The 27,982-nt window shown below is 37.3% G+C and overlaps 1 protein-coding gene and 1 long non-coding RNA gene across 4 annotated transcripts; one reads left to right on the top strand and one right to left on the bottom strand.

Annotated features, from left to right (window-relative positions):
• Window positions 1-982: 982 nt before the first annotated feature.
• LOC124300628 (S-adenosylmethionine synthase) lies at window positions 983-19,488 on the bottom strand. Of its 3 annotated transcripts, none has more exons than XM_046754925.1 (10): window positions 19,474-19,488; window positions 13,053-13,390; window positions 11,481-11,558; window positions 10,975-11,097; window positions 7,240-7,352; window positions 5,573-5,716; window positions 5,024-5,242; window positions 4,514-4,696; window positions 4,198-4,331; window positions 983-3,083 (listed from the first exon to the last, which is right to left on the bottom strand). In XM_046754925.1, exons 2-10 carry the CDS (start codon window positions 13,165-13,167, stop codon window positions 2,978-2,980), a joined length of 1,215 nt encoding a protein of 404 aa, XP_046610881.1. In that variant the 5' UTR covers window positions 13,168-13,390; window positions 19,474-19,488; the 3' UTR covers window positions 983-2,977. The 3 variants fall into 3 exon arrangements, with proteins under 3 accessions (XP_046610881.1, XP_046610880.1, XP_046610879.1); XM_046754924.1 differs by lacking the exons at window positions 7,240-7,352; window positions 19,474-19,488 and adding exons at window positions 9,179-9,291; window positions 15,750-15,926; XM_046754923.1 differs by lacking the exon at window positions 19,474-19,488 and adding an exon at window positions 15,750-15,926.
• On the top strand, window positions 18,596-23,946 carry LOC124300633 (uncharacterized). The gene is made up of 4 exons (XR_006907261.1): window positions 18,596-19,043; window positions 21,513-21,644; window positions 22,541-22,689; window positions 23,904-23,946. It is a non-coding gene; the product is annotated as an uncharacterized LOC124300633 (long non-coding RNA).
• The last annotated feature ends 4,036 nt before the right edge of the window (window positions 23,947-27,982 follow it).

Genomic DNA, 27,982 nt, shown 5'->3' with positions numbered 1-27,982 from the left:
ATAGAATACTAATCACATCAACACGACTGCAGCATTTTAAAACTTTAAAATTACAATTTTTTCTCAATTGTGCTTTTGTACAATACGCTGTGCCGAATAATTCTTCTTAGGAATAGTCTAGAAATGACACAATAATCAATTTTTACTAAATAAGGTCACTATCTGTTATAACAAAGAGACAACAATAACTGAAACAACTTTTAAGTCCCGTGAATCAATTATTTACTTATACTATACGTTTCCATTAATTACTCCTATAAATTACTTCAATCACTTCAATCTATAACACAGTTGTGAAGAGGATAAATGACGTCAAGAGCCATTGAATGTTTGATCGGCAAGTTGTACTAGGCACGCAGAACAAACTTAAGGCGATCTCATTACTGTAAACGTGATAAGCGCGGATCGTAGGCTCTTTTTCATTTAACCACAAACACAAACTATACTATATGTTGTCACTCGTGATACTGCCTCGCAGCGATACAGCTCGTGTCCTGCATCCTTGTCAAATGTGAAATTACACGTTAAATACTTTTCATATTTAACTGGAAGATAGAATTGTTGCTTCGATTCGTTTACTCAATTGCAATCTGTATTCAAATGTCAAAGGAGGCCGGATGAACAAAATGTTGATCTACCTTCGTCTCAACCTTCAAATTTTTAAAGGCTATGTAATTCAAAACTCCGGCTATGGTGAAACATGGGAAATAGATGAGGAAAGAATAATTTTTCTACAGTAGAATTCGATGGCCAGTATTACAGTATACAGCATAGGCATATACGGTATCTGTAAAAAAAAAGTATTCAGGCATCAGCATCGTGTGTCTGATTTCTTCGTGAGCACCAGAAATGATAAAATATTATTAAAATTGGTTAGTAATACAGGAGTATATACGATAGAACTATCAATTTTTTAAAGATTTTTATTGTTTTTCAATGCACCTTCAATAGCTATTCTTTAAAACGAATTAAAAGAAATCTGTTCATTAAAAAATTCTTTTTTATTATGCATTTTCAAATGACGAATTTAGTCATGCTTACAAAAAATCAGATATCATGACAAAAAAAATGTTGTCATTATTTTGACTATAATTGGTTCCACAGTGCCTGACAATGATAAACTCTTCTTTCTTTTGTGAGTAACGTTTCAAGCTTTGTCGTACAATTTTGGTGCCTGAGTAACTATCATTTGTATTGAGACCTTCTGACGGGTGTCGTTGTGCAAAAAATGCTGAATTCATACACTTCGCCTCACATTCGTGTTTACACATAATAGTGTCTTATGAGGCCGCTCTTAATTATAAAGTGGTAAAATCGGCACAACGATGCAGCTCCATCTACGAGGAAGTATGATTAAAGAAATCGAATTAAAATTTTTTCTCTACTTCTCGACGAATGATACCAGCATAATCCTCATTCAAAAGATTATTGTATCATCCAATAATAAAATAGGTACGAACGAACGATTCACTTAGTATTTAACTTGGGGACGAGTTAGGAGCCTCTACATTAAGTCACATACAATATTTCGGTCATGATTATGGGATAAATTCATGTAAACTTACAAACTATTAGATCAGGAAGAATCACTAAACAGAAACACTTAAAGAAATAGTAGCCAGGCATACATCTTGCACCCGTGATAATTCAATCACGCTGCTTCTATGTATTCATGATTTCAAATCCAAAAACACTAAATTTGAGTCGAAAAGTCATCGTGTATAGTATGGTACTATTTGTGTTCCTCACTGCCATTCAAGTTGAAATATCCCGTTTACGGATCAAAGAAATGGTGGTTTTGTTTTGAATTTAGTTTATTACAGTTACCGTCTTATTTTACCAAAAATCGATTGTGACGTTAAGATGACATCGCGTGTAGCAGACAGTCTCTGTCCCACCGTTTCATTAATTTTCTAGCACCTGAGTGTAGCATCGCGATTAAAGCAATCATTACCGTTCTACTTAATAATGTCATTCTGCTTTTTGGGTGCCCCTTCTCATACCATGTCCTTAAGTATTACCTAAGAGCTAGGGATGTGACATTTCACTGCCAATATATACAGACTTATGTATATAGTTACTCATTTCAATGTTACTTGTAGGTTTGGTTTTGTTTTCGGTGATGACACGAATATTTTCCAGGTGTACTGTGTTTTATGTGTTACACTATAGGGTTTCACTTGCCTCGAAGATCTTTCTCTGTTCCTTCACAGCTTGAAAATTTATTTTAATCTTACCACGAAACTATAATACGTAGATTTGCAAGCAATTTATGTAGATGTCTACAAATAAAATGTAACTGAATCTTCTCCAATGGCAAAAACTTTGCCAAGTTGCTGTCTTCTATGTATTATGAATAGTTTGTACTTCCTTGTATTTGTACCATATATGCGTGGGCTCAATTTTTACCTATATTGTTGCTATTATCAGTTGCGTAAAATTTTCAAGTTACAATTTCCGTGTACATCGCGTTGCTTTTTGTTTTTTCGAACTGAACAACTACTGATTTTAATCGAACTGAAACCCATTCAATAAAAGTAGGTTTCAAAACTAGAGTAACGTATTTAATGGTCTAGACGCACATGTTTTAATTAAAAAAAAATATATATACATGTATTTAATATCTCATTCAAGATAAAAAAAATTACAGAAGATTGCTGTCAACTATTGTGAAAAAAAAAACTATGGAAATACAGACGGGCTTTCAGCCATGACATTAAAATTAGGTATTTGTCACCTTAGATCAAACCCGGGTCTGGAGTTTTCTATTCTGTATAATTTTTGATTAGGACGATGCAACTTGGCTCACACAATACATGGGCTTTAAAATAAATAAATAAGGAAGATAAAACCCTGTTAATAAATTTCACTTGTCAAATTGGGGGAAAATAATGTTCAGGGGCTAGAAGACATAGCGTAACCTACTAAGTTTAATGGTTTTAAGTTAAGAAACTGTATCGATTTCATCAATTACTGTTCAATCGAGAATTAGGGTCTTTGGTTGTTCCCAGCTGAATCCGTCTCTACCAAAGTGTCCGTATGTACTTGTCTGTTGATATATTGGCTTGCGAAGATTTAGCTCCCTGTAAACAGATTTCAATAATAAGGAATTGTCAATGACTTTTGGATAAAAATTTGAAATTGTTAACGAACTATTATCAAGATCAGTCGCACAATTTTATATTTGTGATTCATTCTACCGTCAAAAAAATCTCATTTCAAATCAATTACTTTAGAAGTTTACGATAAATATTTTTTCTTATTGACAATTAGAAGACTAAGGTCTTTTGATCTGCGAATACATGAAAATGTAAACGGAACAATGAAATGTTTTGCAAGGTTTGATCGAATAATTTACCAGTAAGATACTAATTGTTTTCTAATGTTATACTCAAAATTTTTTGAATCAAAGATTCTTTAGATTATAAGGTTAACCAAATTACACCACATAGGTATATTTATGAAGTACACATCTTCGGTGTTTCACCGCTAACATAATGACCGAGATGATGATGGTAATCGTATATATCTTCCTATTGTCAAATGCTCGGTTACCGAACCCGTAGGACAAGACAATTTATTTTTTAATCTTACCACCTCCGATTTGGCGTTGCCGCAAACCATTCGGTCGATATTGCGACTATCGTTAACACCATTGTACGAGAGCGGTCATAAAGACGATTTAATTATGAATTAATTATGAATCAAGATTACTCGGAAAATGGAAAGAATGTACCGCCGAGACAGCGGGGGGTTACCCCTCTGGAGGGGGACCGAAGATTTGATTGGTTCAAGTAAAAAACCCCGAAGGCGCGGCGCAAGTAGTGAACGCAAGGTGTAACGGGTGCTTCTGAAAGACAGCGCAAAGAAGCCCGTCTAACTCAAGTACTCGCATTCAAAGCTCGAGGTTACTTCCATGGATATGCCGGAATAATACGCTCGCGTACATACGCCATCAAATGTGGTAAGCGCGTGGAAAATCTGATTCGCGGGCAGGTGGCGCTACCAGCAATCGAAGCGATCGAGCTGAAAACTGGGGTGCGAGAGATCAGTTTAGCACTAACACCCGGAATGACAAGTTGCCCGGAACTTTCGTACTTCCTCTTGCTCCTTATTTACACCGTCCGGAACACTTCCAGTGTACAGTTTAACGTGAAAGTTCTATATCAATAAAAAAAAAAATAAGGTCAAACTTACTTTACTATTTTACCAGGGCGTAGGTCGAAGTTTTTGTTCACAATGTCTAACAGTTTACTCTGTGATAACTTGGATGTGCCATAGTCGAATACCGTGATCGAAAGGGGCTCAGCAACACCAATTGCATATGAAACCTACGATAAAAGAGAATGTAGTGTGACAATTTATTCAAATCTAGTGAACTGTTGTTTTCTAATTCATTTGCTACGTGCCTTATAATGATTATTAATCATAATACTGGTGAGTGTTTTAATATTCTCAATTTTTAACGTAAACGTATGTATTCATACTGGCTTTTACTGCCAGTCAAGTTTACCTGTACTAAGCAGCGCCTGCATAGACCAGCTTTGACGAGAGATTTAGCAACCCATCTTGCAGCATAGGCAGCAGAGCGATCAACTTTTGTAAAGTCTTTACCAGAGAATGCACCTCCTCCGTGCGCCCCCCAACCACCGTACGTGTCTACGATAATTTTGCGGCCCGTAAGACCGGCGTCACTCTGTTGATACACAAGAAAATTTAATAAAAATTGTGGCTCTTCAAAAAACCAATAATGCAATTAAAGTGAGATTGGAAATTTAATTATTGATCTATATTATTACTATAGTCAGAAGCATTTCATGCATAAAATTTGAAAAATTGAAAAGATTTGAAAGAAATATTGCTGTTCTCATAAACGTGTTTCGTATCATGGCACTCAAAAGTAGCAAATAGTATGAGAAAAAAATCATTGAACAGCCTGAAACAGTGTTATATTACTTCAAGATTTGTTTTCATATATATAATAAGACTAAAAATGTGACTTGGTTGTCTTTTTGGTTCGTACTTGTGGACCACCAATGATGAAAAGGCCGCATGGATTGACGTGGAAAACTGTTCTTTCGTCAAGGTATTTAGCAGGGATAACATTTTTGATCACTTTTTCCATCACTGCCTTTCGTAGTTCATCCAGGCTAATTTTTTCACTGTGCTGTAAAGATACGACGACTGTGTGCACTCGACTAGGCACGCAGGCTCCATGATCCATTATGTATTCACAGGTCACCTGTAATTAATCAAAACGCACATGAAATAATTACTGACATAACCCATGATCCAAGTCGTAGAATCAAAAGAACCAATTCACCAAGAAGAGAAGATATTTTTACTCGTGTTGAAAGGCTGGATTGTTAAATTATACTAATAAAATAATAACTAAGTGAATGAAGGTCCTCAGAATTGCAATTATCATCATGGCACTCAAGAGTAGCAAATACATAAGAAAAACATCATTGGACATCATTCGATACACAGTTTGATAAATAAATGTTTTTTGCACTATAATTTTTTTCTTTCTTCTAGTAGAAACAGTTAAAGTACAATCTGGAAACTGTACCTGTGTCTTTGAATCTGGGCGAGCCCACCACAGTTCTTCGCTGCGTCTGAGTTCTGCAATTTTCTGGTTCAGCCTATGCGCAAGCACGACTGTAAGTGGCATACATTCCTCTGTTTCATCGGTGGCATAACCGAACATCAAGCCCTATTTAACGCAGAGTAAATGTTATCCAAATGATTTATTGAATAAGACTATCAAAGCAAATTGAAAATTTTGTGATTTTATTTCACTTTACATGAATTATAATTGAAGCACTAATTTTTTTCTACTTTTGCAAGTAAAGTGATGTCGCGACGTGATAAGAATTTATTATTTAAATACATTTTATGCTTTGGTAAGATGAATATTGATTGAAAAAGAGTTCAATGTCAAAACAAAATATTTAAAAATATGATAAAGTAGAGAAAAAGATATGTCAAACTCAAATTAATATCAATTCCATAAGTCGGTGTTAGAATAAATCCGAGTATTATATTACCGGTATCAAAGCGAGTAACAGTAAATATGAGAAAAATACAAGCAAATGAACCAAAAACCATGCATAATAAAGAAAAGTGCCTAACAGAGCAGAGCAGTGATTGGGGAATTAATTACAGGGTATATGGTGTCAAACTGCGTTTACTTGGATAAAAAGTGTTCAAAAACTATAATATAATAACGGAACAGTAGCATTTGATTCATCGCTACGCTGAAATAAGTTTCTACATCGAATTACAAATCGGTTAACATAGGACCAGCATATCCGTAACAGCATACATACGAAGTTTATCGCTCTTTGTTTTTTGGCTATTGATATCATGTTCAGAGATACCTGTACATGAGCATCTTTAGGTTTCTGAATGAGATGCAATGATAGCGTTTTGCTCAAATTCTTCGCAGACTGTGGTATAATATATACAGAGGTTGATGAAGTAGAACCAAAGTTCGTTTTTCTGTATCAACGAAGAAGTCGTAGAATAGATCAGAATGCTGAAATCAAAGTATACGGAAGCATAGTTTTGGGTACAGCTGTGCATCTAACAAATGATAGTTCTTACATAATAATGCAAAGGGAAGTGTGTAAAAACTAATTCCGGAATTCAGAATAATTCAAATAAATCAGAAATAAAATATGGTCCAAACTACAGATGTAAAAGTTGATGATTAGGCAGCCTTGAACTACGGAATAAATTAAAATTTCGTGAAATACGTAGAAAAATTAGACAATGACATAATAAGTACGATAAAACCACCACCGGCAAACAAAAGTTATACACAGAATGAACGCACAAGGATATAAAGATGAAAAGCGAAGAGAAAAATCTGGAAATCTTTCTGCAACAAGAGAACCAAAATCATTTACAAATAATTTGAGATTTCGTCATTTGGATTGGTGTGTAATCACTTAAATCATTATCATCATGACAGTTACGATTAACTCAAGTGAATCGTGATTGTGTACCCTTAGTGCGTACATTAAAGGGGAAAATGTTAAACGAAAAACTCTATAAGAAAACTATTGGAAGATTATAAAAAACGAAGAAAACTGTACAGAATTGAAAATTCTATTTGCTAACAGAGAAGAAGGCTACAACAATTGTGATTAGGCTAACACAGGCTTGGCTTGATTAGACAGACGACAAGAAAAAGGAAGAACAGAAGAATTTTATTGATGAATGTCGTGTGACCTGATCGCCGGCGCCGACCTCCTCGTCAGTGCGATTCTCGTGAACCCCTGCAGCAATATTTGGCGATTGGGCGTCAAGCGCCAATAGCACATTGCACAGTTTGTAGTCAAAACCTGCAGAAATTATAGGAGTAAGCTATGGATATTTCCTATGATTTTGGACCTTGCAATGAAAAACAAACAAAAAATAAAAATTTATATATATGTAAAAAATATTCGAGTAACGAGCAGTTGCTTGGAGACACTGAAGACACGTCCCATATTATTTACCTACGATACAGAAAAATAACTAAATTACGTTAAATCTAATGCTTTTTGTCCTGCAAATGACAATCTTTAGGGTCAACACGTTATTTTATACTATGTCTTAACTCTGCACATGAATAACATTTCATTTACATTACCTAAATATGAATTGTCTTGACAGACGGATACATCGCACTTTCAAATCTAAATAGAATATCACTGATTTTTCTCTTTCGATAACTTTCAACAATTTTTTTAACAGCCCTGTAAGAGATATTTTTTTTTATGCAATGTGATCGTGGTGAGATACTATCTATCGTCGCTTCGTATGTATCAGAGTCCGGCAAACAGCCATAGTGGCAAATTATTATTCTATTACTGAAGGAACTCGGTCGACCTACTAATCATAATACTAATATGCAACAAAGAACTATCTAGGTATTATAAATTTAATCCGTAAAATCCACGGTAAATGAAATCGTGGTTTTAAACATGTATAAAATGTAGTTCTTGAATGAAAAGTGAAATCTTTATGCCATTAAAGGTTTTACACAATATAAAATGGTTTTATTTTTTCTAATTAAAATTACTGGTAAAAGGACTTCTGCCTTTCAGAAACCCATCACAACATTAGTATTCGAGTATGAACCGACATGTCTTCTGGAGAACATGGAACTTGGGACACTGAATGAAACTCATGAAATTTAGTGTTGAAGATGATGCAAGATATACCGTATTTACACAATAATACGACCCCTGACTCCTCTGAATACAAGACGCACCCTGTTTTCAAAGGGGAGAGTTTATGAAGTAAATTCTTACACTGGTATAAGACGTGGCACATTGCACAGCATTCAAAACCGAGATGAGTATTTACCAACAATTAGTAGTAAGTACCTCTAATAACGTGAAGATTACACTTGATATATATATATGCCAGTGACAAAATTTTGGAGGTTTCGTTCATAACGGTTTGTCACCTTGGCAAACAACTTCTGTCAGATTGTAGCACACATAAAAACCATAGCGGACAATGGGCCATTCTGTCGATAAATAATCACTCCGCTTACGCAGAAGTTCATGACTGATTAATGTAAAAAAAAACTCTCAAAAGTTATAGTGAGATACACTTGAGGTGGCCAGCTGGTACATGTACCTGGACTGATACAGACTAATTCACCTGAATGATACAAGATTTCTTAAAAGATATTTTAAAGTCAAACTACATTTACTGCGAATATCGAAATGCCAACAACATTCCAATAAACCTGCAAGTTTTCTTGTTCACAGAACAAAGACTGTCAATTTCACTAAAACAATACTGTCAACTGTTCAGAGTGTAACTAAAGTAAGGGCATTATTTTAAGGATTGAAGAATAGTGAAAGAAACCAATGAGCAATGGAGACGGTTATTTGTTGTTAGCATTTGTCAAATTGTCACAACTTGATTGACATACAGTGGCATAATATAAAGTAATCGGTGATGCGATTAGTTTGTAGAGAGCATAAAAATTTTGAAAACGACACGTATTTTTCATTCATTTCTTTTTTTTTCTCACATTAACACAATTAGTACGCAGTAATTTCCAACACATACAATACCTGCAAGGAGATAGGTATAGAGAGAAACATAAAGTGGCAATTTATCTATGTTTGGCTGCTCTGCGGGCACGGGCTGTAAATATTATATCTACCTGGTCGCCTGCGCCCACCTCCAGCTCTTCACGGTTCAGATGGACACCACCAGCAATATTTGGCGATTGTTGTTCGATAGCCACCAAAAGATTCAACGTACGCCAATCAAACCCTGCCACGACCATTACAATACTTGTTACCCACGTATAAATTGTTATTTCATTACATTTTCCATGCCGACTTTCTATTATATTCAACTTCTTCAGTAAATATGTACAAACACGCTTTTATGGTTACATTCAGATGAAATTCTTGCAATCACATGTTGACAAGATATAAAAAAAAGAAAAAAAATTACATACATTTTTAGTTGTCAAACAAACGAATAAACACGTCATGTAATGAGAGTAAATTTACCACTTGAAATAAGAATTTACACATGAATAGACCTACACATTGAAATCCTTTTTCAATATAATAGAAATAATTTCGTTTTCCCAAACTTTTGTAGGAGAGACCAGGACAACATAAGCGTTCGCCAAATAAAATTTAATTATAAATGGATATTAGTTTTACTACAAGTAAAAGGCAATTTTTTTTCTCTCAGATACGTTTTGGCACATATTTTGCCCGAGTCTCTGCTACACATATATGCATAATAAAAATCAGATCAATTTACTGCGATAGTGAACGATCATAATATTACATAAGCTAGTAAAAGGATCCGTAAATTTGTATGATAAACAGTGGACCGGAGTGCCAGTTGAAGACAGACTTAATCATTTATTTTTAAATATACATGTAAAACGTTATACAATGTGTATGAAAATACGAAATTTGTGGATCAGTTATTTTTTACTTGAACAGCAGAACATTTCAATGGATTTTTAGATTGAAATTTCTTAATAACAAAGAATAAATAATTCCAAATTTTTATGAGGAACAACAATCCTGGCTTTTTAACAACAAAGAAAATATAAGTACTGTTCTTTCAAAGAATAGTTAAGATTTCAAGTCTAACGATTTGTTTCTTGGCTGATATAATTAAGCTTGATCAGCAAACATAGAAAAATAGTAACAAAAAACAATGACGTTAATCGCTATCAGGTTTACATAACATTTATACTGAGATATCATCATTGCTATAAGTGAGAATCAGCCTCAATATGAATTTGCATGTATGTGTAATGCGTATCATATATATACAGATGGTTATATGTATATGACGTTTATACATATTACATATATTGGTTAATATGTAATGTTTAAAATCAAGAATCCCAGAGTCAAAGATGCGAAACCTACGGCTCGTTATACTAATATTCACTATTCTCTACAAACGTAAAGTCCTGAAAGTTTTCCGTATCCCGAGTGAACTTAAAGTTAAGAGTTGAAGAGAATTAGGGACTTGAAAGTGTTTGAAGTAAACATTACTTGCCCAATTATGTCACTCGATAAGAAGAGCATCAGAAACATTGACCTTTACCAAAACGAGAAGAGCTTCAATTAAGTATAAAAATTTGTTAAACGAAAAATCTTACATATGATGAGCAAATCATTGCAAAATACTGATTAGAAGTAAAGGTGGATATGTTGATTGGCCTGTTTTTTTTTTTTTTTGCATAAATTCGCACCTGCATAATTCAGATATAATAATTAGAGTGTTGTCGTCACGTTAATTTTCTAAAATCATTAGCTTAACATTCCGAAGTCAATAATCACACAGAATCTACAATTCATAATTATATATACACGAAAAAAATACAGATCAGACTACTGCCCGAAGACAGTTGCCTTGCAGGCAATATTAGGTTGGAAAAACATCTAAAACTGAGATACGAAGTTCAATTCTTACCTTTAGACGAATCATCGTATCCAATGTGCTTTACTGTGTCCCTGACGATTTTCTGGTAGTCCACGACTGCCTTTGAGGTAATTTCTCCACACAGTAAAATCATTCCAGTCTTTGTAACGGTTTCTAAACGGTGAAAAATGCATCTTGTCAAATGAATTATAAAGTAAAATGGCTTATTCAAATTGGACAGAATATTAAATCTGTTCGTTACATATGAATATTGTATGGTACAGCAGGCTGAGTAAATTTTTCCTCAGATTATCGCGAAACTATATCTAAATTTTACGATAACAATGAAAATTTACAGAAAGAAGTAATTGGAATCAATTTTTCTCTTATAATTTCTGAGTTGAATGGTACAAAAGATCTTCACTTTCTTTCTAATCTTTTCAATACAATGATCAGAGTCTACAGTAACTAGCTCAGGGCCAGTCTAGACAGTTTATAAATAGTAAATAAATAAATTTGAGCACGTTACAAAGAAAATAAGTACAGTCAATACTAACCACAAGCAACCATAGCATTCGGATCTTGTTTCAGATGAGCATCCAAGATGGCATCGCTGATTTGATCGCACATTTTGTCTGGAGAATAAAACAGATGCAATTCAATGGAACCGAAAATCGTTTGGCTGAATAAAATGATGGTATGTCAAAAAATACATTAAGAATTCAACCAAAGTAGTCGTTTCTCAAGTTTTCCAGATCAAACACCTAGTTTCATAATAACACTCATAATTCCATCGAATATACAGGGTGAGTTTTTCATCTTGAGACATCAAAATATCTCAAGAAATACACATTGTACATAGAAATATTCGAGACTAGAACTGTTTGAGTTTGATGGAGAAAACTAACCCCGTAAAATTCAACCCTCCACGCTAACCCCTGAGGGCGTGAGGGGTAGTAACTTTGGAATCTTAAATGGAAACCACTCTTGCTTGTTTTTGAATGATCTTTCACATCAAGTTCTCAAAAGGGTGAAGTTTGCGCTTGTGCAAAAATAACACCAGAGACTCAAAATGGCAATCCACATCTGTATTATAATACATCCCATAGAATCGATAATTCTTCAGACATGATACTGCGCGCTGTTACAGTATTAGGTAAATCAATGAGCTTTTGGACACAAGAAACCACATGTTCAAACTGATACCATTTGCATAACCTGAAATTGCTCTGAGGCGATGAATTCAGAATCGAACGGCGGTGTAGCATGGTGGGAGCCAGTGGGAAATGCCAAACGACAGTTTTGTAAAATTGTTGTTTGATTACGAACAAATTGGACGATTGAATTGAGAAATTTAATTGCAATTCGAAGCGAAGTAGCTGTTTATGGTCAATAAAAATAACACATTGTAGTACACACGAGCTGAATTTGGCAAGCTGCGGCCTTTGAAAGAAACATGAAAAAAAAAAACACGTTTACTCGTTTAGTAGAAAAAAGTGTGTAATAACGGATATTGGGAGTTCCTGTAAATTTACTCGTCAGAGAATTCAGTAAAGAAGTTAATACTGATTAAGTGTAGTTTCACGTTTTGGAATGAAAATGAAAATCGTAATAACAATAATGATAGTATTTGGAGAATTAAAGAGGGAAAAAGGTTGAAAAAGACCGACTTTACAGTCTCAAGACGTTTCGTCAGCATAGAATTTAACCCAGTTTCGTGAAAACTTGTTAATTTTCCAACATTATGCACCGTTGAATATTTTTTTGCAAAAAAATGAGTCGAAGTTGCGAGACGCCGAGCACATGGCGATGAATAAGAGCCCAGCACTGACTCACGTTGCCTGGCCGTCGATTACTTGGGGTTAAGTGCGTCGACGATTCGAAAATCTAAGTGAATATAAAACAATGGTCGGCCACTCCATGCGGTGATTATTCGTAAACGATCGAATAGTCGTTCGTGTTTTGTTTTCCCTGAAGAACCATGCCTAAAAGGATGAGATCAATGACGTGAATAGATCGCGCATCTCGCCGCGCAAGTCGAGACTCGACTCTCCATGGCGGCACCGGACTGCCGATAACTGGCGAATACCAGTGGGATGGAATAAATGGCAAATAATATATTATCGCACCTGGATGGCCCTCCCCGACCGATTCTGAGGTGAAAAGGAAGCTGGTTCCCTGCTGTAGCTCCGGCGGCATGTGGCCGTTGGCGTAGCCGTTCATATGGTAAGATGTTTCGGGCATTTTGCTGCTGTTTTCCGCGTCAACCCAGGTCCGGTATCGCACTACACACAACCACAACGCACTGTGGAAGAAAAGAGGCTCCCCGCACCGCGGCGCCTTCTATATGTAACCTCGGGTAAGGTCACGTGGTCTAGTCGTTGCCACGGGAGACGATGGCCAGCGCTCGATTTAACGACGGCGTTCACTCGCACCTTCCACCTTATCAAGTCCCTCTTTGACCGTCCTGAAAATTCAACCAAGATCTATTATTACCTAGTGTTCGTTGAACCAATGGAACAGGATCGTTCGACGGACACCCAACACCGATAATCGGCGCGAAATTTGATCAACGATTCTTCGTATTTTCGACGATTCGTTATTGGTTGACAGGCAGCAACGTGCCGAAAAACGCGCAGCGTTCGTTGGCTGCCAAGTTGTCACGTGATTGCGTGATCTAACACCGGACTGTTCAGACTACGCCGGCGTTTTTCACTCTTACGTCACTTATTCACGGTCCTCGGCCACAGCCGATAGACGGTACTTCCGTGCACTCGCCGAGCGATCGGCAATCGATTTCAAGATCGCGATCACTCGCATCTTTCGTCTTACATACCTACGAACATCGCTCCAACCGTATCGAATATTACAGCGATGATGGGTTATTATTCGTGATTATGGACCAATGGAACAGGATCGTTCGACGGACATCCAACACCGGTAATAGGCGCGAGATTTGTCCTAAGGAATCCTTTCATAACATTTGTTTCGGTATTGGCCTTAAAGCGGAGATGTGACAGAAAGCTTGCAACGCTGATTGGTGATCGAATGACCACGTGGTTACAGAATCAATGCCGCGATCTGAGCATTCGGTAGCTGTATCAAATCGAAAATTGCGCGTGCGAGAGATACTCTTTCAATTTTAAAGCTTTGCGTATATCCTGTAATTGAATTGAAATATGACCTTACAAGATACCGTCAATTCATCGCTTTTTTGTAGTATTTCAATTATCCAATTTTTCATATATCAAACCTGTAAATGTCAAGCTCGCTGAATGACGCACTTAACCTTCATTAGAAGTAAACTTATATACGCATGCGCAGGTTTGCGGTTCATATTGCAATCGCGTGTTACGAATTCGCGCCTGTATACTTGAGATTTTATTAAGTGAGGAAATATTCAAATTCCATGTTATAATCAAGGGAAGTAGCGTTATGTCCACATTATGCGATAAAAGAAGATAACATGGATTCAGTTATGTTGTAATAATTTGCACAGGATATACAAGGTATTTTATATCTCTCGTAAAAATATTGAACTACGTCGTTAATTCTTATCATTATAAGTGATAGCCTATTGGTACGTTTGAATAACGTCTGTTTCCACTTGTTCCTTTCTTTCTAAGAATCTATTTTTGTTTATCTTTACGTCATCGTTCGAATGAACTATGAACTTTTTCTCTGGACAAAACGATAACGACCAAAAATATGAGTATGACAATAATAACTATAGTGTGTCAACGGGTAAATACATCACTGCACAAACGCATTCAATTGTATTAAATCCAGTATTTTTCAACTGTCAAGTTACGTAGTATGATAAGTATGAGCGATTGCTGGTAAATAATGCTTCAATAGGTATTTCCCAACTTGTGAAACATAAATTTGCCGCGACCCAATGTGCGTAAAGTGTACGTAACTTAGTCCAGATAATATGGACGTACAGGATGATGAATTGTATGAATTCAAGATAGATTTATACTGAAAAATCAGGACTACTTTACACTCATTACCACTTATAGTTAAATGAAACGGTGTTAACAGTGTCGAGTAACGATGCGTTTGTTTGCGCCATATTTTAAACTAATTGCTTATCATGACCGTCTCGATCCTGAAAGTTGAGTAATCATTGTTACGGGCTTGCAGGCGATTCTAACTTTGAAGTTTACGTATGACGATCAAAATCAATTGGATCAAATTGCTGAACGCCTATAAATGCAGCAAAATCCATAAATAAATGCTCGTGGTGAGGAATATCGTACAAACCACGTCTCTGTGTTTAATTCGAACAATTAGATTAGTTTCTTTTTGCATACCGTTGAATGTAAGTATGCAATGCAAGATAAATGGAGCATCATTCGGGATTCGTATAAGTAGTAAGTGACAGAAGTGAGACCAAGAAACTCATCTCGGTGCAACGACATAACATTGGAATTGAAAATAATTGCAATTAAAAATAATATTTTTTTTTCTACTCGAATTAATTATATTCCATATATTTCAGAATGGTGATTTCTTGGTTCACAAAAATCAATTTGGATGTTTTGAAAGGTGTTCAGCGGTCGCCTAATATAAAAAAAAATTCTTGATGAAGTTACAAAATGCCGTGTTCAACTGTTTACTGCGTTAGGGTGGAAAGCCCCATGCGTAATTTTTATTTCATATGCCTTTTGGTTTTGAAAGGGGGATGGTTTACATTTCTCTGTACATGTTTTTGTATATTTTTTTCGGCACATCGCCAAATAGAGGGCAAAATCTGCACAGCTGACACTCATAATTTGATTTAATAGAGTTAAAAGAAAAGAAATTGTCTGGGCTTCGTTTACCTCTTTCCACCTGCAGCCCGTCACTAATTAATCCTTGATTCTCGATGTGTACAATATATATTTCAAGCGAGAGTGGTGTTAGTGAATTTAGAGTAAAAATTGTTGTATCAAATGTTTCTGCGATATTTGGAACCGGCTTGAATCCCCCACCAACACTTTAAAAGTTTGACGATTGAATAAATACTGAGCGTCCCGTGCCGATGCGCGGCTATTTTATGCTTTCCCAATCCATATAGCCATCACCGGAAAAGAAAGAGGGAGAACCAAGAGCAGGGCTATTGTGGGATAAGAAACAATTCACATCCAGGATTGCTTGTCAGATATTTTATTCGATCACATAAAGATATCATGGGAATAGAACATATGGTGCTTTTTTTTTTTAAATTTGTGAAACAATGAAAATATTTAGTAAATTAATTTTCATTCATTTGATTGTTTAAAATTTTAGATCACCAATGAAAAGAGATAAGATGTTTTCAATTTCTGTTCACATGCAGATTTGACTAAAGTTTCATCACTCTATAATCTTATTTGCTTTATTTGTCTACGATACTGTACGGTTATTCAAGCTAAATGTTATTCATGGATCCATTCTACGCTACACACGCATATCGGACCACTTGATAATTAGGGTAGAAAAAGCTGGGTGTTTGTATTTTTGTAAATACCGTTTGGTCACGAGATGTAAGCACGAGATTTTATCAATGATATACGATATTATAACAAAGAAATGACATTTATATTCCTCGTGTTTTGTTTAAAATATCAATTAAAAACTTTTTCACGATATGCTTTAGATTTTTAAGATAATTGCAGTATGGTTTGTTTGTGATGTCAGCTCAGTTCACCATAACTGTAACACGACTTTTTCATGGATCTACAAAACGCATTGTTGCAAATGTGTGGATTCCCTTTATTTCCCATATCTCGCTCAATCTCACATATTTTCTAATAACATTAAACTGAACTTGTCAATGGTCTTACTAACGTACGTAATCCATATTATGTATACTTTGATTCCGATTAATTATCATCAAAAGCATAACTCACCACATTGCATGATCGTAAGTCTTACGAAATCCGACATCCACATACTTATAGCGCATGCATAGTACGTTGAGTCGAATGATATACTATAGTCTCCAGTATTAATTACACCGCGGAATTATCCATGTGGACTAATGAAACGAAGACCAGCCACGCTCAAACTTGAGGGAAAATTCCTCGGTATTTTCTTGATATTTTCCATTTTACTATGATTATATTCATTTCGTTATTTACTTCAACAGCGGGACCGGTGAATCACTGAAGTTCTCGCGAATGGATTTTCCAGTTCATTACGATATAATTGTTAAATCGATACTGCAGCTTATTTCTGTGGATACGAATATTGTGTAATTGTTACAACACTAGAAATTAGATTTACAATCTAATAATATATCGAGCATGTAAGCTACATCATAATCAAATTATATGCGTGAAGTGGATGTGTTGACCTCTACACGTAATTAAAATTAATCTGATCGTCTACCCATAACCCAAAGATCCCCGTATCGCTGCTAAGGACATAAATTATAAGCGTATATACGTAGATAGATGTGCAAGAATACTGGATTGTGGGTAATACGAACAGTCGGATTTATCTTGACGTTGATTAAATTGATTACCCAAACGTTGCTACGATTTACGTCGATACATTTTTTCCTTTCAAGCAATCTTGAGCTGATGTGATTTCCTTATATTTTCATAAATATACATATTATCGACTTTAATTCGCGATGTCAACAAACTTCTTGGTTTTTTTTTTCTTCTAATCTCTTCTTGCAATGTGCGAAATAAGAGAGAGAGAGAGGCAGAGAGAACGAGAGCAAGAGATAAGTACTGAAAAGAAACCGCTTCATCATCGCTCGAATATTTCATCAAAATTGCGTAAAGATGATGAAATTTTAATTAGATATTTGCCATTTATTATAGGCGCATTATAGACCACCGGATATGAGGTTACAGATCTTCAATTCTGTACTAAAATTCTTCTTTGACTTACAATTAGACAGATTCCGTGTGAAGTTCACGGTCGTCGGTGATAAGCGGCATAGTCAGATTCGTAGATGTATAGAAATGAGGAGAATCATCTCTATTCGCGAGAGTTGTTTGAATAAAAATTGACTTTGTTGTTCGCGCGTGCTTGCGAGTTGTTGTTATAACCCCCGCAGCGGGTCTATGCTGAGGTCAAATTATCATAACGCTTTTTGTTGTAAAAACGTACGTAATGCTTTATGATATATTATTCAGAAGCCGAGTCCGGATACGAATAATAGATTCTAACATCATGCCACAACAATCATTAGTCTATTTTTGACAACGTTATCCATTTGTATGTATAATATGTACACATACGTAAATGTGTCCCTTCTTTAGGTGGCCTTGCTCGATCTTTGACGCATGATCTTCTGAACTTGAACAGGAATAAGAGAGTGGTGTGAGAGTATTTTTACTCGTGTCAATACGGCGATCGAAAATAAGTGGCTAAATGAATGGTGATAAGTGGAAAAAGCTGTTCTTAGCGCTCAACTTACGTTTATACCGTTGTACAAGGCATTGGTATATTGCAAAAATGTTTGTGTGTTGTTTTGTTTAATATTAGATTACAGCTAATGGGTAATATGGATAAAAATTTCAACCGTATTCCGAGGCTATGTCATCATGCTGAGTATGGCGCAACGGATGATCGCGATACGGAAATTTTCAATCTCAACATAGTATTTCATAATTTCGCCTCGTAGCCAGCATTCATCGCAAAATTCATAATATGAGCTATAAAATGACTTTTGATCCGATGACCTTAATGCGGCTGTACAGAGAGTATTTAACTATCGAATTGACTGCAAGATGATACGAAGCCTAGACTTCATTACGCCATGTAATTTGTAATGTTTGTCGTATTTGCTAATGTCGAGATGTAGTAAAAAAGACGATAAAAATCACGCCTAGAACTCGCTTGCAGATTTTACAGTCGGGATGTGTTATTATTATAACGGATTAAGCGCGTTTTGTGTTTAAAATCCTGACATCAAACTACTACCAAGCTTTCTTCGAGCCGAAAAAATCCGCCGCTTCGATACTTGTGTGTAAGCTTGAAAGAGGTAAAATAAGGTTTTTTAAAAACTGCGGATCACAGGAGCGTCGGTTGTAAAATATACATGATCGCTGCGATACGTTATGCAATTGGTGTGGATCACGTGTCGCAATCGCTGAATTGAATTTGCAGTCGCACGGGGTAGAGATAATCTCAAGGTAATTTATAATTACATCATACAGATCAAGTATGATAGTTTACAAGAATAGTTTGCATGACCAATTATGTTCATTGCCAAATACTGAGATTAATGATGATTATGCAACGCGGTTGATATATTTTGTTTTCAATATTTCGATTATTTTTAATCAATTTTTTATGTTCGTTTTTATCCTGATTACGACGACTATAAGGTTATTTATTCAACGATAATGAGATTTGGATTTTTTTCGTTTTGTCACTTCGAAATTCGTTTACACATCGATTCGAACAACACGCGTTGTACTATTTGTGAAGCAAGGTCGTTATAATATACATATATAGTACATATGCATACAATTGCCGCCAGCATCAAAACTTCCTTTTTTTTCAACGACATGCCAAGTTGTTGGAAATTGAGTTACCTTGTTTGAAATATAATGTACTTACCGCGATTAATTTGAAGGCTACAAGTGTGACAGTGTTACTCTCGTTCTTACATGCCAATAATTATTTTCTTCACTTCCGGCTTTCCGTTTCCTACATTTTTTCATTTCCATAATTATTATTATCGTCTGACAGCGAGTTATTTATTACACATGTCAACCGAAATCACATTTTACAGTTACTTCTGTGTACTAGCTGTGAAAATGCTCAAGTGACAATTTCTCACCGCGAAGGAAAACCTTTGGAATTACGCAGCGAACATTTGTCGGCAGAACTGCAGTTTTCCCAGTAATCAACTACCGACGCGTAAACATGGAATAACTGCAGATGTTTTCGTATTCCTTCATTAGCAGCCGTGCCGTCTTGATAGCGTGACGCATCTCATCCTCCCCTTCGTTCAGCTCCACGTATAATAATTTATCTTCTCTTCTCTTTAAGCTTCCTGTCCTCCTCCTAAGTGATGCGAACATAAGTTTCTTCAGCATTGGGAGAAAATTAGCATTCCTAAATGCTTTGAGTATCGATTGTATCCATGTTGTAATTAACCGTAAGGAGAAAATCACCACACCATCAGTTGTATAGCTGTAGGGATGAATCCTTCTGTTAGGTGTGGGTCGTACTTTTACGTGGCGTTGGTGAAAAGCTTTTAAGAGGTCGAGTATCGCACCACCAGGTTTCTATTTCCAGGGGCAGGCTCTATGTATCGATTAGGAGATGAAGCTTTTTGTCAGCGTAAGATTGGATGGAAGGGGCCCGGAGGTCAAGGTTGCGTCGCTCCCAAGCTTGTCAAATCTCGGTTTTCAAGATTTATCAATTTCCGTTGTAACTTCTTCTACAGTTAATCAAGCTGTAATCATTACAGTCTATAGCGAGAAGGGGGAAATTTCTTAATTCCGAATTCGTCGATCGAGGCGAGGGTGTAGCTTCTGATGAACCAGTAAATGAATTGGCGAAAAGGACTCGACACTAGAAGAAGGAATAGACCGATAACAATTGTCGAACTGAAATACGTTCACATAATAGTTATTTGACCTTGTGCATGAATGCCAGCTACAGGAATACCTAATTGTCTACCCCCAATAATCGGGCCGATCACCTCTTCGCAGAGACATTGCATTTTATCTTGGACAATGATGCGCGACATATCATGTCACGTGAAAATCAATATGTACCTACGTAACACGCGGAGAAAATAAAATTTGACGGGTGATAAAAACAATATTTGACGAGAAAACGTGGGGTCGAGTATAGAACAACAAGTCAGAGGTTGGCATGATAACGTCGCAAGCTATTTATAATTATAAGTATCGGCCGAATTTCGTAGCGAAGTTTCCCCACTTTTGCAAATCTTGTGTAACATTCAAAGTCAAATGACAGGCAAGCCCACATTCACGATGACTTCTGACAATTGGTACATGCAAAACATGCAGCGGTATCACGATTAAATTGACGTATTGCTCAAGTTTCTTTCGTGGTCAAATGTCACTTTATCCTCGCCTGATACCACCGTTTGACAGATGTTATCTTACTTGTGTTTCCTCGCAACTATAAACCCTACTGAAAATGACCACGTCCTAAGTCATGTAATGTTATGACCGATCTCGACGTGTAATTTATAACATGATTTACCTTATAAATCTAAGAAAAACATTAAAAAGATCACGCAATGAATCAAAAAGACACGAATCATCAGATATCCTAGCTCAACAAACATACATGAATTTTGATCCAGTATATTTGATGATTCGGTTCTTTTGCAATTTATTACATCATTTTTTATATATTTTTCTTGAATTTACAAGATAAATCATGTTATAAATTACATGTTGATCTCAGTCATGATATCTTATGATTTATCACACGAACATTTTCGGCAGAGAACCCTCCCCCCCAGAGAGTAAGTGAAAACCGAGGCTGTGACACATCACATGTGCAAAAATCGGTACTGCAGTTATTCAAATACTAGGATCAGAAAATTTATTGTAGACAAATATGCGTAAAATTGTATTCATGGATGATAAGTTTTTCTCAAATGCTTATAGGAAAATGCTGATGCTGAACGATGAAAGGCGGAGAAAGAAAACACGGACAATTCGCATCATGTTTCCACGAGTCCAGCTCAGAGTTGTGCATGATACTTATAATTGTCAGTTACTCTGGCCAATATGGTAAAGGTATATGCGATAGTTATTCCATTGAATACGATTTCGATCACTCGTTTCGTCGACTGCTTTGTTTTGTTGATTTCTTTTATTTATTCATTTTATCGGAAATCATAATCATTTTGCATAGTGTTAGATGTTATTTCTAAGTCGATTTACTAGTGAAATTGCAAATACCTCAAGACGGATGTCAAACTTGCAAAGAATTTAATGCAATTGCGTACACGCGCTTTTTATCCTTCAACTGTCGTCATTCCCACTTGGCTTACAAACATAGTTATATTACCAGAATTTTTGATCTGGTTGTAACGACAAACAGCCTAAAACCTGGCCAGACGTTGTATGTATCTGAATAAAAAGGAAAATCAACATCAGTTTAGTAGTTCCGGAATTATAAACGAACATACGAACAGACGGACAAAGAGACGTTGAGTTTTATAACGTAGAAAAGAAGAAGAGACAGGGATTGAAAAGAGAAGAAGAGAAGATAGAGATTACAAGATTTAACTTTCATTCTAAGATTTTCCCGCCTTATCTGTAGTTCAAGCTCCGAGATATAATTAGAACCGAATCTGTAACGTTTCACATGCAACATAATTTCAGCGGATTAAACAATTGTACGGACTGAGATGAATTTTTGACAAAATTACATATATTGCATGTATACTACACTTGATAGAGTGCTGCCGGAAGTAAAATAGAAATATTGGACACATCAGTATTTTTCTTTTTCTTTTTGCATGTGTAATCGAGTAAAGGAAACTCGATTTGCATTTCTGCATAATATTGGAGTACATTTCTTAGAATGATTTAAACTTGACATTAGATCTTAGTTGACGTTTACCATATGTTTACCAACTCTTGAGAATGCGAAATTGGCAGAATGATTATTGTTACTTTCGTCGTAGCGTTGACTGAAGAATATAAAGACGGATACCTTTGTCTGGTGGGCCTGGGAGCATAGGAGGGTTCTGCTTTATCGACTCTACGTAACGAGCATGCAGCCGCCACGGAGTAGCAGCCAAAGTAGCGTCGGTATGGAAGCTTGAGATTAATTGTAAGTCGGTACAAAATGCGTACGTAGAACTACTTGTCGATTGCGACTTAGAAATGCAAAACAGCTCCATCATCTCCGTGGGAAGACGCGTAACCGCGTCCACCGCCAAAAACCACAACCACCTCCTCCCACCAACGACCACATTCGTCCACCTCGTCCCCCTCCTCCGGCGCTACTTCCTCCTCCTCCTCCGCAACCTTGTCGACGTCATCGTCCGCGTCCTCCGCGACCGCCGCTGATCGCCGCCAACCCACTCCAACCACCTCCCAGCGCCGCCGTCCGCCGCCTACCACCCCTTGCTGGCACCAGCCATCTTCGACTACCTTCTACCGCCTCCTGCCACCTCCTACCATTTTCGAATACCTCCATCCACCACCGACCACCATCGTCCTCATGTCCCCCTGCTCGTCCACGTATTCTATGACTTTAATATTCATAAGACTAAATAATTACACATCATATCATATCACCATATATCATACATCATACATCATCATCAGCATACATAGTATTAAAGTTCGAAACCAAAGTTTGGGTGTTCAGAAAATGACGTCACCCAAATTTTTTTTCTCTTGACGTCATCGATCTATAGTAATCAGCTAGCCAAATTCCTCAGTCTGGAAACAATCGCGGAGTACGGCGGACGGATGTGAACCGCGCTCCGCAGATTTTGAGTAACGGGATCTGTACTTCCTGGATGCTGCGCTTAAGGTCCGCTACCTGGTGAATCTGATCTACCAGGACAAGCGCTTCGTGGTTCGTGCGAAGCAGGTACGCTACCTGGAGAAACTCGAGTTCCGGGACAAGCGCTCCGTAGTTTCTATGCTCCAGGTCCGCTACCTGGTGAAACTTGACTTTCAGGACTAGCACTCCGTGGTTCCTGCGTTGCACGTCCGCTACCTGATGACACTCGGCTTCAGGGACAAGCGCTCCGTGGTTCTGGCTGTCCAGGTCGTTGACCTAGTGACTTTTGACCTTCGGAACTAATTTTCCGTAGTTCTGGTTAAACTTGTGATGTTCATAATAAATTATTTCAAGTCATTTTTCACTTAAGCACAAATTCAGGAGATATCAATGCGCTAATGAAATTTCTATAATTTCTTATAATTTTCTCATTGAATTCTTGGTGAAATGTGTCGATGAAAAAATTATATTAATACTTACACAATATTTTTGACGTGTTCCAATTCTAAAAATATTTATTTGTATTCAAGACATAAGCCGAGGTGGTTAGCGGTGGTCGTTGGAGGTGGTTGGCGGTGGTTGGAGGTGTTCGGAGTTCGACGAGGAGGATAACGAGGAAGACGAGGAGAACTAGGTGGACGAGGAGGACGAGGATTTGTGCACTGTGAGTATGTCATTCTAAAGTATTGAATAGAGTAGGATTTGGAGTGTGAGTAGGATCAGGAGTAGTATGAGGAGTAGAATCAGGAGTAGGAGTAGGAGTAGAATCAGGAGTAGGAGTAGGAAGAGAAATAGGAATAGGCCCTACCCTATCTTTTTTTTTTTTTTATTTAGCGGCGAAGGGGAAATCTTCAAAAGACATCCGGATGTTCTTGGATGTCGTCGGATAGTGCCGGATTCTTACCGGCTAAAACCCCTCCGCCGCTCCTCACCCAGAACGGAGCGGACCCGCTCTCGCATTACTGCACTTCGTCCCTGTGGCCGGCCGTTCTCGTGACCTCTCTCTCCCGCTTACCACGACGCGACGTGGCGTTGACCATCTCGGCCAGACTGTCGCGCCTCGGTCAGCTTTCCCTTTCCTCCACTCTACTTGCCTCAGTTAGTTCTTGCCGTGTCACTAGTACACTACCCTACCCGACCCTACCCTACCGTCGATTATAGTGGATACTCTAGTATGTTTTCTAGAAAATTATAAAATTTATAGTTTGCATCACGTATTAATCATAACTGAATCATATATATATATATCAATGTCGTACATGGACCGCATATACGCTTATACTTTTTGGTCTCTGCATCATTATTACATCTCGTCTATTTTTATTCATGATCTATGTATACATTCTTCTCTCGGGTACCTATACTTTAATTAAATCACTGTTTTGCTATGAGTTTTGGAAGATATTTATTCTCATTATTAATTTCTTGTATCGGCGTCAAGTCGGTTAGTACACTCAGGCCAAGTACTGGCTTGGGCTTACCATTGCAAAGACTGTGTTACTCAGAAGGTGAATGCAGCTAGCATCATGTCGAAATTGGAAACGCTCTGATGTTCTGCAATAAGTTCTCGACTCTACCATTGAAATATATCACGGAGCAATTTTCGGTTGTCACATCTAAGCCCATGAGGGCAACTGTCTTTATATTCTTCATCCTATGGTGAGGCTAACCCCTTCGCATTTTTGATGAAAATTTTCGCGATTTTGAAAAGTGCCGAAATAGATTCTTTCATGCACTATTCCGACGTAATTTGGCGAGAGAAATCGATTGGGCGCAGTCCCAATACGCTGCGATCGACGCATTGAAAGTTACAGCCAAAAAACAAAACCTGTGATTATATGAATCCTTACGTAATGTTTTTGATGTGTTCTTATACTGAAAATATTTATCGCTATTCCAGGTACAACCCGAGGTGGTTATCGGTGGTTGTTCGAGGTGGTTGGCGATTGTTGGAGGTGGTCGGAGGTGGACGTGGAGGAGGACGAACTGAACTGAGTCTCAAAGCCCTGTTGACATAAAAGCAGCCGTTCGATAGAAATTATAGTTTATAGTTTACACAGCCCATTGCATGATATTTCATTATAAATACATATGTTTCAATGTATTTAGGAATAATTTATCAAATATACAGAGGTCATGTGCAAATAATAAATGAATTGATTCGACCGCAGTTTGATGTATTCATTAGAGCTTTGGCAATAAATTTAAGCTTTGTTACTTCTTTTATTTTATTATGGATAATCAAAAACATTTCCGACTATTCGTGCTGTGGAAGCATGGGGATTAAACCAAATGTAGCAAAAGATTAGAAACAGTGTATGTAGAGTACAGGTATTTTTCTAATAATGCAAATAGAATAGAATACCACGCCTTGCGAATTAGCTTTCCAGACAGAGATGAATGATGAATTTTAAGGACTGCATTATCGTTGTTGAATACTTTATGGCTCATGGGAAAAGAAAATCTGTAACGATAAAATTGATGCACCGGATCATCGTCGACTTTAACTTTTAAAATGTCCTACCATTTTCGAACACCTCCTACCTCCCCCTGCCACCTCCGACCATCAATGGCCACTTTCGACCACCCCCTATCACCTTCCGCCAGCGCCGACCACCTCCTACCATTTCCGAACACCACCAACCATCCTATTTACCTATAGATATTACTAGATTAGCTATGATATGAAAAGAGAAGAATTATTCATTTCGAAATGGGATTCTATTCGACGCGCGCTCGATGTATTCCATAACATCAGTATTTATAATTGTTCCAACAACTTTTCGTTTGCTCTCTCGATCTTGAATTTTCATAGGCATAGAATCGAAACGCTGTTTTAGCTGGTCGCAAGTGAACCATCTGCGTTGGGTGGAGGAGCGGAATTGTTTTTCGAAAAGTATTCGGATGGAAAAAAATTCAGAGTAACTGCAACACATAACGGATGCGCTAATTCTGAAAGAGATGAAATGGATGCTTCGTATATGAGACAGTATTTAACACTGCGTAGTGATTTAAAGACCTAGAAAGGTGATAGGGAGAGAAAGAACGACGCTTCTCAACACTTCGAGTGTATTTTAACACACATTTGAAAGATACGAACGAAATTTTTCATCATCCAACTGTCGCAGAACGGCAGCGTTATTAGCCGACCCGTTCACTGAAGAATACATCTTCAATCAACGGCTGACCATCGAAGGGCATGGCCGCTTGAGTCTGGAATCGGCAGGAGAGATAAAGTGCGTATTTCTTGTATGAAACGTGAAAACTAAAAGCATTATACATCATATCATATCATCATACATCGTACATCATACATCATACATCATACATCGTACATCATACATCATCATACATAGTATCAAAGTTCGAAACCATAGTTTGGATGTCGGATGTTCAGAAAGTGACGTCACCAATTCAAAATCAGCTAGCCGAATTCCTCAGTCGGGAAACAACCGCGCAGTAGAGCGGACGTATCAGAGTCGCGCTCCGCAAATTTCGAGTACCGGGTTCTCAACCTCCCGGATCCCGCGCTTGGGGTCCGCTACGTATTTCGAGTACCGGGTTCTCAACCTCCCGGATCCCGCGCTTCGGGTCCGCTACGCAGTGAAACTCGACTTTCAGGATAAGCGCTCCGTGGTTCCTGGTTCACGTTTACAATAAATTATTTCAATTCGTTTTTCGCGCAAGCCCAAATTCGGTAGCTTTCAGTCCGCTAATAAAATTTCTGGACTTCCGGGATAAGCGCTCCGTGGTTCCTGGTTCACGTTTACAATAAATTATTTCAATTCGTTTTTCGCACAACCCCAAATTCGGTAGCCGTCAGTCCGCTAATAAAATTTCTCGACTTTCAGGATAAGCGCTCCGTGGTTCCTGGTTCACGTTTACAATAAATTATTTCAATTCGTTTTTCGCGCAAGCCCAAATTCGGTAGCTTTCAGTCCGCTAATAAAATTTCTGGACTTCCGGGATAAGCGCTCCGTGGTTCCTGGTTCACGTTTACAATAAATTATTTCAATTCGTTTTTCGCGCAAGCCCAAATTCGGTAGCTTTCAGTCCGCTAATAAAATTTCTGGACTTCCGGGATAAGCGCTCCGTGGTTCCTGGTTCACGTTTACAATAAATTATTTCAATTCGTTTTTCGCGCAAGCCCAAATTCGCTAACTGTGAGTCCGCTAATAAAATTTCTGGACTTCCGGGATAAGCGCTCCGTGGTTCCTGGTTCACGTTTACAATAAATTATTTCAATTCGTTTTTCGCACAAGCCCAAATTCGGTAGCTGTGAGTCCGCTAATAAAATTTCTGGACTTCCGGGATAAGCGCTCCGTGGTTCCTGGTTCACGTTTACAATAAATTATTTCAATTCGTTTTTCGCACAACCCCAAATTCGGTAGCTGTCAGTCCGCTAATAAAATTTCTGGACTTCCGGGATAAGCGCTCCGTGGTTCCTGGTTCACGTTTACAATAAATTATTTCAATTCGTTTTTCGCACAACCCCAAATTCGGTAGCCGTCAGTCCGCTAATAAAATTTCTCGACTTTCAGGATAAGCGCTCCGTGGTTCCTGGTTCACGTTTACAATAAATTATTTCAATTCGTTTTTCGCACAACCC

This window comes from Neodiprion virginianus, chromosome 3, assembly GCF_021901495.1.
Source record: "Neodiprion virginianus isolate iyNeoVirg1 chromosome 3, iyNeoVirg1.1, whole genome shotgun sequence".
NCBI lineage: Eukaryota > Metazoa > Arthropoda > Insecta > Hymenoptera > Diprionidae > Neodiprion > Neodiprion virginianus.
The sequence above is the reverse complement of the archived record's forward strand: the minus strand, read 5'-3'. Positions and strand labels throughout refer to the sequence as shown.